Consider the following 13,843-nt stretch of genomic DNA (forward strand, 5'->3'; position numbering starts at 1 on the left):
GCAGACCGGGGGGAAGGGTGATGGGTGAAGTGTGTCGGGAGTGGTGATGATCCACCGAACACTGATCTGCACTTGTCATAATGTCATATCTCCCACGGTCTTTCACACACACACTAGCGCACACAAACTCTCTCTCACGCACAAACACCCACACCCTTGGTTCCAAGTCACAATATTGATGCATTCATTGCTGTGTGGATGTGAGTGTGCTGTTTTTTTGTACAATTTAATGGAAATATGGCATTGATTAATTCCACAAGGTATGACAGAGGAGCACTAGTTTTCCTCATCTATATCATTGCTGTTTGAAATGTATGATTGCTCATTTATTTTTGTATTTATTTATTTCCACTAAAGATAACAAGTGATAGACAACAATACAGATTTTTTTTATTTTTATAATGTGTGTGCTGGTGTGGTTGGATCCCCAAGGGCTTTGTTTAAATGTGTGTGTGCATGTGAGTGTGTGAGAGTTAGGCTATATGGAGGAGATGACTAAGTAGTTTGGTTCATCAGGCTGACCCCCAGTCTTTACTTGAAGTTAGTTATCGAGGGATGATGATGTTTTGGCAATGTGAAGATAAGAATCCCAGAGTATGGTACCTCTATATCTAATAGAGACTTTACTATGTGAGGTGTGGCAGTGGGGAGGGTGAAGGTTATTGCAGTGTCTTGCGTTATATAGATGGATTTTAGAATTAACCTGGAAGAATCCATTGAAGGCTTTAGGTAAACTGTCTGGGAGGTATGACTATTTGCAGATAAAAGTGCATAATTGCCGTACATTAATGTCGTAAATATACAAGAGTATTTTAACAAAGGTGCAGATGAGTCATTTGTGTAGGTAGGAGCAATGTTCCCTCTAAGCTGCGTGTGTGCGTGGGCGCAGAAGAAATATGAGCCTGTGCAGAGAAGCACGAGATTCAACTTCACTTCAACATCGCTCTACTGTGGGAATTGTTATCAAATCTATGCAATATTAGCCACTTTCAATGTAATATACTGAAATAAAACGATCTACGCAAGATTTCGTATACAAAACTAACTGTGCAAGAGATTTTCTTGTAGGCAGAGCGCATTGGAGTAGGATTCTACTGCATTGACAGGCAAGACTCAGGCTCATACTCTACACAGACCAGTGTGCCATAACCAATCAGAGCTGCAGTAGGCCTATATGCAAATAGCCATTGCCAAATACGGATCTGTGCAATTCACTTTGAACTGGACTTTGTTTAGGCTACAGTATAAGTGGTCATGAGTAGATGCGCTTGTTTTGAGATCAGTGAGAGCTGCATGTAGCCACATGTTCATATTCTTTGCTAGTGAGTGAGTTATTACCCCAATTATAGCTAATTTCTAGTCAACAATTTGGGAGTGGTTGCTTCCAACAAGAGCACAAAGTGTGTGCATTTCTAGCCCTCTAGTCAGGTAAAGAGCTTTTTTATGTTTTAAAGGGGAAGTGTTGTATTTTGAGACGGTCTTGAATAAGATAAGTACCCAATAGGCAGAACGTAGCATAATTTGTCTGATTCTCTGTAATAATGCTATGGGAATAATAATGAATTTAATTTTGTAGAGTGGTTTCTTCCATCAAACACTTTCTGTCACCTTGTCTGAAGGACAAGTGGATAAGCAGGTTAATGTCAAGCCCTGCATGTTTTTCTTTTCTCCAAAAGTCTCATGGAATGTAGGCATTGAACACGACACATTGGCTGCTACTGTAGGCTGAATGATAGAACAGCTATTTCCATGTTAAAATGTTATGGGGTGCGTTTTCTCCATTGTTTTTTAAGGTAGGCCATTCAGGTAGGTCTACATTATGATCAAATAGCCACAGTAGCCTACTTGACCACTTAAAACTGTAACTTAAAGTGGGTACAACCTCAGTGTTGACACTAAACGTGCGCAGGACGTTGCACAACATTTTCCCAACTTTCAAGAATGCGCTCAGCAGACTTTCAAGTTTGTGCTCAGTCCTGAAACAAATTTGAGGGAACATTGGGTAGGAGGCATATGTACTGGCCCAGACAATATGACATAAATAAGATATGGGTAAATGAATCAAATCTATTGTATAAAGTTAGGAAGCTAGCCTGATGAACCAAATCAATAATCTTTCTGATGATACCAACAGATTTTATCACTTTGCATCGGACAAATTGAATATGATCTTTCCAGGATAACTTTCATCAATTAGAACTCAGAGGAATTCAGTGGATGTGACGGGTTCCATTTAATTMACACACATTTYTTTTTACAATATGTATTATTCTTACTAGTGAATACAATAAAGGTGGATTTTTTTTTTTACATTTAAAGATAATTTGTTTATCTGGAACCATTCAGAAAATATGACTTCATTAATTAGTGAGATAAAATTATTGTGTGATAAAATCAAATTGGTATCAGCACCAAATAAAATGGGAAGTACAGTAGAAAACACAGCGGCAAGTTCATTGACATAGATTAGAAATAACAGGTCTAATTATTGAACCATGTGGCACGCCACAGGATATCTTGGCCCTGGTAGATGCACAGCTCTATGCATAAACAAATTGTTCTCTATCATAAACTTAAATCTATAGCCAATTATATGTATAATCATGAAAACCGTAATAATGCAATTTAGAAAGTAATATTTCATGATCAACCGTGTCAAACACTTTGGATAAATAAAAAAAATATGCCGAGAGCGTATTCATTGTTGTTCAGGGCTGTAAAGATTTTATCCACAATGATGACGATTTATGTTTTTTAGTTCAGTTATTGTTCATAATTGTCAGTTACACGATTATATGATTATTGTGCCCGCCCTACTCCGCTATACTTTCTCTTTTCTGTATCAGCTGCTAAGGCCACTTTCTATCACTATCATTCAAGCTTCTGCCTCCAACCCAGGGAAACACTTCTCCAACCTCCGTAATCCTCTTTGCAAACAACTTTGTCACCACTTTGAAAACAAAAGGCTGACGACGTCCTCTCCTCATTCATGAGCCCAAGGATCCTTAGGCCTTGACCTCTTTCTCGCCTCTCTCCAGATGAAATCCTGCGACTAATGATATCTGGCCGCCCAACAACCTGCCCAATTGAACCGATCCCCTCCTCCCTTCTCCAGACCATCTCTGGAGATATTCTCCCAATCACCACTTCCCTCATCAACTCATCCCTGACCATTGGCTACGTCCCCTYTGACTTCAAAATGGCCAGTCGCTTCCCTCCTTGAGGATAGGGTGCAGAGTTTTCACTTAGGGAAAAATAGCGTGCGCAATTTCAACTTCGTGCTACTCATCCCCAGAATATAAGATATGCATATTATTAGTAGATTTGGATAGAAAACACTCTGAAGTTTCTAAAACTGTTTGAATCATATCTGTAAGTATAACAGAACTTATATAGCAGTCAAAACCCCTGTCTCTTATACACATCTAGATGTGTATAAGAGACAGATCCACGCAGTTTCTACTGCTTCCACTGGATGTCGCCATTGTATGGAAAAAGGTTAAGGTTTTTTCTTAGTAAACTGAGAAAGATATTGACCCGGAAGTGGAGTGACGTCGTGTGTTTATGTTTGAGAGTTGAGCAAGACTTGAAAAGTACCGTGAGTTTGTTGATATCCTGTATTGAAAACAGATTGACCCGTCTTCAATTTGATCGATTATTAACGTTTACAAATACCTTAAGTTGTATTACAAAAGTACTTTGAAATGTTTTGGCAAAGTTTAGAGGTCATTTTTTAGATATTTTGTCGTGATTTTGCGCAAATTGAAGGCTGTTTTTCCTGGTACAACGGCGCCAAATAAATGGACAATTTGGATATATATGGACGGAATTAATCGAACTAAAGGACCATTTGTGATGTTTATGGGACATATTGGAGTGCCAACAAAAGAATCTCGTCAAAGGTAATGCATGTTTTATATTTTATTTCTGCGTTTTGAGTAGCGCCGGCATGGTTGAAATTGTCAACAAAGAGAGTGTAGCCATTGCACTATCATCAGATAATAGCATCTTATGCTTTCGCCGAAAAGCCTTTTTGAAATCTGACATGTTGGCTGGATTCACAACGAGTGATTTGGTATCTTATATGTGTAATTTAATAAAGTTTGATTTTATAGATTTTTTTTTGAATCTGGCGCTCTACATTTTAACAGGCTGTTGGGACGCAAGCGTCCCGCGATCCCAGAGAGGTTAAGAAACCAACACTTGACTACTCTGACTTCAAACTACAGACCGGTATCTCTTCTTTCTTTTGTTTCCAAAACACTTGAGCGTGCTGTCTCTGACCAACTCTCTTGTTATCTCTTTCAGAACGATCTTCTTAACTCTAACCAGTCAGGCTTCAAGACGGCTCATTTAACTGAGATCACTCTCCTCTGTGTCACAGGCTCTCTGCCAAAGCTGACTCTCTCTTCTCTGTTCAAATTCTCCTCGATCTATCCGCTGCCTTTGACACTGTGAACCATCAGATCCTCCTCCCCAACCTCTCATGGTTGGGCGTCTCAGCCTCTGCACACTCCTGGATTGCATCCCACCTGGCAAGTCGCTCCTACCAGGTGGCGTGGAGAGGATCTGTTTCTGCACCAAGTGCTCTCACTTCTGGTTTCCCGCAGGGCTCAGCTCTCTGCCCTCTCCTCTTTTCTCTATACACCAAGTCACTTGGCTTACTCATATCCTCACATGGTCTCTCCTATCATTGTTATGCGGATGACACTCAAATACTCTTCCCTTACCCCCCTTCTGACACCCAGGTGGCTACACGCATCTATGCGTGTCTGGCAGAGATCTCAGCTTGGACGTTGGCCCACCACCTCAAACTCAACAAAATGGAGCTACTCTTCCTCCCGGTGAAGGCATGTTTGCTCCAAGACCTCTCCATCACAGTTGACAACTCCACGGTGTCCCCCTCCAAGAGTGCAAAGAACTTTGGCGTGACTCTGGACAACATCCTGTTGTTCTCTGCAAACGTCAAAGAAGTGACTTGCTCCTGCAGGTTCATGCTCTACAACATCCGTAGAGTATGACCTTTCCTCACACAGGAAGTGTCGCAGGTCCTATTCCAGGCACTTGTCATCTGTCGTCAGAGACCTGGCCGTGTGGTGCCAGGACAACAACCTCTCCCTCAATGTGAGCAAGACAAAGAGCTGATCGTGGACTACAGGAAAAGGCGGGCCGAACAGGCCCCCATTAACATCGACAGGGCTGTAGTGGAGAGGGTTGAGAGTTTCAAGTTCCTTGGTGTCCACATCACCAACGAACTATCATGGTCCAAACACACCAAGACAGTCGTGAAGAGGGCAAGACAACAACTTTTCCCCCTCAGGAGACTGAAATGTTTTGGCATGGGTCCCGAGATCCTCAAACAGTTCTACAGCTGCACTATCAAGAGCATCCTGACCGGTTGCATTCCCGCCTGGTATGGCAACTGCTCGGCATCTGACCGTAAAGCGCTAGAGGGTAGTGCGTACGGCCCAGTACATCACTGGGGCCAAGCTTCCTGCCATCCAGGACCTATATACTAGGCGGTGTCAGAGGAAAGCCCATAAAATTGTCAAAGACTCCAGTCACCCAAGTCATAGACTGCTCTCTCTGCTACCGCACGGTAAGCGGTACCGGAGTACCAAGTCTAGGACCAAAAGGCTCCTTAAAAGACGAGGGGTGCAGTTTTCGCTTTTGGCTAAAAAGGCGTACCCATTTGAAACTGCCTATTTCTCAGCCCCCTAAACTAGAATATGCATATAATAGTCAGATTAGGATAGAAAACACTCTGAAGTTTCCAAAAACTGTACATTTGTTGTCTGTGAGTTAAACAGAACTGATATTGCAGGCTAAAACCTGAGGAAAATCCAACCAGGAAGTGGCCCCGTTTTTGAGACCTCTCTGTTCCCATGCATATACCTATTACCCATTGAAAGGGATATCAACCAGACTTCTTTTTCTATGTCTTCCCTAAGGTGTCAACAGCCTTTAGACATAGTTTCAGGCTTTTATTTTGAAGGATGAGCGTGAACAACCACATTGCGTAAGTGGATAGGTGGGGGCTCTCCGAGTGATTTTTGCGCAAAAGTGAAAGGCAGCCATTGTTTCTCTCGGTCCTAGTGAAAAGACAACTGTCCCGGTTGATATATTATCTTATATTTGAAAAACACCCTGAAGATGGATTATAAACAACGTTTGACATGTTTCTGTGGACATTATGGATATAATTTGGAATTTTTTTCCGGCGTTGTCGCGAACGCTCTTTCCGGTGGATTCCTGGGCATAACGCAGCAAACAAACGGAGGTATTTGGATATAAAAAATATCTTTATGGAACAAAAGGAACATTTGTTGTCTAACTGGGAGTCTCGTGAGTGAAACCATCCGAAGATCATCAAAGGTAAACGATGAATTTGATTGCTTTTCTGATTTTCGTGGCCAAGTTACCTGACGCTAGGTGTTCTTATTGTTTTGTCGAGCGATCGATAAATTTACACAAACGCAAGTATTGCTTGCGCTGTAAAGCATAATTTCAAAATCTGAGACGACAGATGGATTAACAAAAGGCTAAGCTGTGTTTTGCAATATTGCACTTGTGATTTCATGAAATTATATTTTATTATATACCGTTCGCGCTAGGCTAGGCTATGCTAGTCAGCGTTTCTGATGACAATTATCCCGGATCCGGGATGGGTGGTCCAGAAAGGTTAACAACTTCTACCCCCAAGCCATAAGACTGATGAACAATTAATCAAATTAAGCCCCCCCCCCCATTTGTTTTTACATTGCTGCTACTCTCTGTTTATTATCTATGCATAGTCACTTTACACCTACCTATATGAACAAATTACCCCGACTAACCTGTACCCCCGCACATTRTGTTACATTTTATTATTTTAGTTTATTTGGTAAATATTTTCTTAATTCTTTCTTGAACTGGTTAAGGGCTTGTAAGTAAGCATTTCACGGTAAGGTCTACACCTGTTTTATTCGGCGCATTTTACAAATAAAGTTTGATTGGATTTGTGAGAGTGTGTGTGTGTATGAATGGCGGGTAACAACCCAATTGCACATTAGATGCCKCTTCGGCAGTATGAATGAGCCAAGTATGTTGATATTTATTGCTTACTGCATATGTTTTTACGAAACAATATATGATTAGTACACAGTATACACTTTTATTAAGCTGTAGGCAAGAACAATTTCGAACATGGCCTGTGTGTGTGTCTGTGTTTGGTTCCATGGTGTCTTTACCTTGGCTGATGACGGCCTTACGGTTCCGTCCGTCAAGGTCAGCTCTTTCGATGACGTGATGCTTGGCGTCAACCCAGTACATACGGTGCCCGGCGTAGTCGATGGTCAGCCCGTTGGGCCAGAACAAGTGGGTGTCGGCGATGACGCGGCGGTTGGAGCCATCCATGTTGGCATACTCGATACGAGGAGTGTTACCCCAGTCCGTCCAGTAGATCTTACTGATGGGGTGGAAAAAGTCAGGGAAACTTAGGGTTAGGTTGTCATTGTCCAACAAAAAGGTAGGTCACAAATCATAGGACAAACACCATTCAGACCTGGGATCAAATAGTACTTGTTTTCTTTTAAATAATTTAGCTGCGCTATATCAAGTTTTCCTGGAGCAATGGAACCAATGCAGTAGTCCCATAAGTGCAAACCCCGCCCATCTGTCACTCTATGCAGGCTTATAAAACTATGTTCAAAGTATTTAAAAGAAAATATATACTATTTGAACCTATGTCATTCATAGTTGTGTTATCAAATACTACTGATGTCAGCTGTTTGACGTCAGCCATTTGAATAACTTTAAAACGGAACTGATGAAGGTTACCGACACGTTCGCCATCCCGTTTCCTCTTTTAATCATCTATATTCCWTGGCTCTCAGCATTGGTAGCCAATTTACCAATCATCCTCTCAATTAACATATACAAATTAGCTATTTGATGAGCTAAATTAGTACATTAGTAGTTTCCTACTTTTCCATGTTGCTAGAAGAGGTTTTAAAGCTTCAAACTGTCACTGTGGCATAATAGAGGCACACCAGAGGGCAATGCCACCCTTATTTTGACGTAATTCCTGTAATTGCTTGTTCAGGTTCCACCTTCGAAGAATGWCAGGCTACTTATAAATATATATTCACAAATTGCGGTGGGAACAAAGATTGTGGTGATTTCCATGTGGAGTGGAAAAACATCAACAAATAGCTAGCTACACTGACAACTGTCAGTTCCCTAACATGCTAACYTTAGCAAGCTGTTTTGCTAACCTTATGTTTTTTTTTTACTACACCGTATTAAACTTCACCACAGATGGAAACAAGTATATTTGACCTCGCCATCTATTGTTATCTCCAAAGTTTTGGCATCTTCCACAACAGACAAGCATTTTTCTACATTGTAATGGACACAGTGTAACCTTTGGTAAGCAGGCTTCGGCAGCGGTACAGCAAAGCCAAGTCAGCCCGTGCTCATGGTTCTCACAGGGGAAGTTAAATGATAGGCTATAATGATTTTGCTAATGATGCACTTTGCGTCGGACACGAAACACCAATACAAATGTAACAACCGCACAACAAAATACATMAACAAGTTCTTTGAATTTTCCTTCGCGGGTGCCTGTTCATTATAGGACAGACACTTGTGGTTTAGCTGCACCAATCAAAGCAGTGAAGAGTGTTGTGAAGCTAGACTTGAGTGGTCAAAACCATTCATCTTGGGTCGACTGTGGGAGCAGGGTTGTAAAACGCAATAATATCACCCAATTATACCATTTATAAAATGATCATGTATATATACAGTGGGGAGAACAAGTATTTGATACACTGCCGATTTTGCAGGTTTTCCTACTTACAAAGCATGTAGAGGTCTGTAATTTTTATCATAGGTACACTTCAACTGTGAGAGACGGAATCTAAAAAATCCAGAAAATCACATTGTATGATTTTTAAGTAATTAATTTGCATTTTATTGCATGACATAAGTATTTGATCACCTACCAACCAGTAAGAATTCCGGCTCTCACAGACCTGTTAGTTTTTTTTAAGAAGCCCTCCTGTTCTCCACTCATTACGTGTAATAACTGCACCTGTTTGAACTCGTTACCTGTATAAAAGACACCTGTCCACACACTCAATCAAACAGACTCCAACCTCTMCACAATGGCCAAGACYAGAGAGCTGTGTAAGGACATCAGGGATAAAATTGTAGACCTGCACAAGGCTGGGATGGGCTACAGGACAATAGGCAAGCAGCTTGGTGAGAAGGCAACAACTGTTGGCGCAATTATTAGAAAATGGAAGAAGTTCAAGATGACGGTCAATCACCCTCGGTCTGGGGCTCCATGCAAGATCTCACAACTGATTGGCTCAAACACATTAAGAAGGAAAGAAATTCCACAAATTAACTTTTATCAAGGCACACTCTTGCATTAATTGAAATGCATTCCAGGTGACTACTGGATGAGAGAATGCCAAGAGTGTGCAAAGCTGTCATAAAGGCAAAGGGTGGCTACTTTGCAGAATCTCAAATATAAAATAGATTTTGATTTGTTCAACACTTTTTTGGTTACTACGTGACTCCATGTGTTATTTCATAGTTTTGATATCTTCACTATTATTCTACAATGTAGAAAATAGCAAAAATAAAGAAAAACCCTGGAATGAGTAGGTGTGTCCAAACKTTTGATTGGTACTGTATATATACAGACTAGCAAATAAATAAGCAAAACATTTACAAAATAAGCAATGGAYTATGTTAATTTTCTAGTAAAAAAGTTTGCACCGCCTAATTTAATTTGATCCATGGCTCAAGTGTAGGCTACAGCGAAAAGCTGTTTGGCTTAGTTGCGACTTTAAGAGGAAGAACTTTTCAGGGCTATTAGCACATCATATAATAGGGGAAACACACGGCATCCCCCACAATATCATACTTTGACTAAAATKATGACTTATTGACTTCAATTGTTGTGCAACATCATGGGTAAGCTCTTTGTTGAAAAAAAAGTGAATTTCCACTTGTGGTACTGTAAGGCCGAGATAAAAGTGAAATCTGCTCTATCTTATGTTAAATAGTTGTTCCAGATATAAAGTGCCAGAGTCTAGCATCTAATCCCAAGATAAAGTCCCTGGTTTATTTTCCATCAACATGAAAACTCAAGGCTGCTACTGCAAGAAGCAGAGCATTTCATAAGCAAGGAAACAAATTCAGACCTGCCAACCCTGAAGAATTTTTTGCAGTTTCACTTTAGTGCTGCACCCCTAGCCCCGGACCCCACGACAGCGCATGTGCGACACTCACACTGATCAAATCATAGGCAAATGCACATTTTTTAGCCTAATAATGATGTTGGCAGAAGACCGGCTCAGTAGGAATGGTAGGCTATAGACTGCTATGGGTACTTGGTAATTGGCTGCTCTTCAGTAGCTAACTAGAAATACATTTAAAGTTGCACTACGCATAAATCGCTCCACCATTTCCTGGTTGCTAAAATTCTAATAGTTCACCTAATTTCAGTTTATGTGACAAAATAAGCTAGTATAGCGTAGAGAATCATTGTACCACCTAAACCGCTGTGAAATATATTTTCCATAATCACAAATATTGTTGTTTCAGCTGTTTGAAGCTGGTGTACATCGCCGAAGGTAAAAGACGCAAAAATAAGACTTAAGAACGGGAAGCATAGAAATAGCACACATAGAAAATATATACCGCTTCTTAGACTTGCCTTCAAGTAGAATGATAGATCTATAACTCACATCTCTATGTGAATTTGGTCGGGTCGCCCAAAAAGTTACATATTGCCACTTTAAATGTACAATCAGAGCTCTCCCTAGGCATTTCTGACTAGGTGTAGGCCTACGTTTGAGTATGAGAGAGGTCTGGAAGTTGTGAAGTTGGAGAAGGAAATTGGAGCATTTAGCTTCTTTTTTTTTACCTGTAACTGCCATTTACTGAAACCTTAAATTATATTAAATAATGCAGCCAACAAAGTAGTCTAGTGTGTGATCCTAAATTAAATTCAGGTGGTCTCAATGACACTTTCAACATTTTCTAGGTTAAATTTAGGCCTAATGATCATTCTAATTCATATGTGTCTTACTGTGGAAACTCTAGTGGAAATGTAAACTGGCTTCTTCTTAATTTATAGCTAACTACCCGTTAGTAATAAGCTATCTAAGAAATAATATTGGTTATGTGCTTAACTAACGCATACAATTTTGGAAAACGTATTTGGCAAACAGTCCGTTCTCCATTTACCTCACACATCAGTGGTATCAACAGACGAAGTGGAGAGCTGCCAACCAGCTGCAGGGAGGAAAATAGTACTACGACTACGGAAGGCCGGAGMGGAGAGCGGAGAGATTTTTTCTCCTCGTCCGAGTCCTATGATGGTTCAGCTCCAACTTCAGACAGTTGAGTTAAAAACCACAATGTGCTCACTAGAAGTCTATTTTGGTGTATTTTCGGGCAATTTTTTGTACCAGCGTACTTTGACCTGAAATTGCATGTATGGTACACAAAATGCGTGCAGGTTGGCAGGTAGGGATAGAGAAGAGAGAGGAGAAAGAGAGAAATCCTACTTACCCCTCTATAGGGTGCAGTGCGATGGCTCGGGGTTTCTCCATGCTCTGCCATAGGAGGACCTTGCGGTGGGTTCCATCCAGATTGGCCACCTCAATACGGGACGTCCCTGAGTCAGTCCAGTATAGCTTGTCATGGATCCAGTCTATAGCCAGACCACCTAGAGGGAGAAACCAGGGTCATGTTCATTAGGTACCAAACAGAGGAAAACGGACTGAAACGGAGGGACTGTCTTGACCTGTCCAATTAAAAAGACAATTTTTTGTTTTCCGTTGCAAAAGTTTTAAAACGTGTTATGTTGCATGCCCTAATAAACACAACCCAGGAAGTCAACAGATGGTAATTTTAAAATGTGGCAAAAAAATTAGAGCTGTTGAGCAATCTAGTTATTATCTAGGGGTTATGGTTTGGGGCAAACTTTGGGTAAAAGTKTAGAGGCTAAATTCAAATTTGGGATTAGAGAGCGGCAGGTAGCCTAGAGGTTAGAGCGTTGGGCCAGTAACCAAAATATTGGTAGTTCGAATTCCTGAGCCGACTAGGTGAAACATCTGTTGATCTGCCCTTGAGCAAGGCACTTAACCCTAATTGCYCCATTAACCCTAATTGCTCCAGGGTTGCCGTCAATAATAGCTGATTCCTGGCYGTGACCCCACTCTCTGAGGGTGTCTCAGGGGGAGCGGGATATGCCAAAAAAAACACATTTCCATTTCACACCACACACTTGWACAAGTTACACAGAACAAATATAAGCCCCCCTCTATTTGACCTTTTTGGATTAGAAAATGCCATCCATTTGTCTTCATCAGCATGGCCAGATTGTGTTGACTCGTCATTTGTCCTAAACCTTGCATTATGACCGTTGCAGTGCTGTACATTCTATGTTGATACATGTTCTGACTGTAGTAAAACCATGTGTGGTCGTAGGTTATAACTGGGCTTTCCTTTACATAATTGTGAGTGCACAGAATGTAGCATGACCACCTGTGATTGTATCCATGCTGGTGGAAACCACCTGCTATGCATTCTACCGTGTGTGTTTTGACCAGAGTTAGACCATAACATGGTCATGTGCATACCTGGACTCTCTAAGCCAGTGGAAACCACTTCCTCCACGTTGCTCCCGTTCAGGTTGGCCTTCATGATGCGGTCGAGCGTGACATCAGACCAGAAGACCAGCTCCTGGTCGTGGTGGAAGTCCAGAGCGATGGCATTTTCCAGGTTGTTCAGCAGCAGAGTGTACTCTGAACGGTGGGGCAACACCTGGCGGATGTCTATACGGTTCGCAAACAGCAGCACTGGCTCAGGACCTAATGGAGGGGTACAGAGTAGGGTATAGAGAGGAGGGAGGGAGGGTAGTGACAAGCAAAATGAGGGGTTAAGAGAGTGAGAGAAAGAGGGAGAGGGAGAGAGAGGAGAGGGTGTGGAGTGCAAGGGAGAGTGGAAGAGGCGGAAAAACTCAGCTCTTGCAGGAAACTCCAGCCATCACTTTCAATAAGACCCAACATTAATATTAGTCAGTCAGTCAAGTACATCCCCTGGCCACTGGAACACAAGCAAAGATGCTTGACCGGGGTTCACTAGTGATACACACCAGATTTGAGGGGTGCTGTATTGGCAATGTAGTGGACCCTAGCTCCAGAACCATATCTAAATCTAGTACAGACCAGGCCTGTGTTTTAAATGGCACCCTATTGCTTTATAGTAAACTACTGTAAGATATATGGTGGCATTTGGGATGCGAMCAAGCACTTGCTTTTCTGACCTTAAACCATGAGCTAACCTCAGCCGCAGTCCAACTCCCCAAAGCTAAGCTAAGGGATACGGTTACAATTAAATGCAGATGAAACATGTTTGCATGTTTTAAACACAACTATGACGCATATGGGTCACCCACTAACCAGGGCAGAGTAGGGAAAATGGTTTTAATTCCATGCAGGCAAAACATGTTTAGGTAAACAACTTCCCCAGGCGCTCACAATCCCTCCACATGTTGAAGCCAAAGGTCTTAAATTGAAAGATTGTGAGTGAACTCACCCAGCGCCTTGCAGCTGCGCTTGTCAGGCCTCAGCTCATAGCCCTGCACACACCAGCACTGGAACCCTCCCTCTGTGTTGGTACAGCCCTGGCTGCAGTAGCCCTCCTCTGCACACTCATCCACATCTGGGAACGGTCCATATAGAAAGGTGGGTGGGTGGGGGGGCGGATTGGGGGTAAGATAATATATGACGATGCGGCGTATGTAAACCCCTCAAATATATACATTTTAAATCAACTC

The 13,843-nt window shown here is 41.7% G+C and overlaps 1 protein-coding gene across 1 annotated transcript in view; it reads right to left on the minus strand.

Moving 5' to 3' along the window:
* Window positions 1-13,843, minus strand: part of LOC111973984 (low-density lipoprotein receptor-related protein 4-like) — a 255,830-nt gene that overhangs the window by 83,802 nt on the left and 158,185 nt on the right. Inside the window, 4 exon segments of the mRNA XM_024001464.2 lie at window positions 7,230-7,447; window positions 11,572-11,728; window positions 12,645-12,875; window positions 13,603-13,728. Of these exon segments, the coding sequence (XP_023857232.1) occupies window positions 7,230-7,447; window positions 11,572-11,728; window positions 12,645-12,875; window positions 13,603-13,728 (732 nt within the window).

Source organism: Salvelinus sp. IW2-2015, linkage group LG15 (assembly GCF_002910315.2).
Source record: "Salvelinus sp. IW2-2015 linkage group LG15, ASM291031v2, whole genome shotgun sequence".
Lineage (NCBI taxonomy): Eukaryota > Metazoa > Chordata > Actinopteri > Salmoniformes > Salmonidae > Salvelinus > Salvelinus sp. IW2-2015.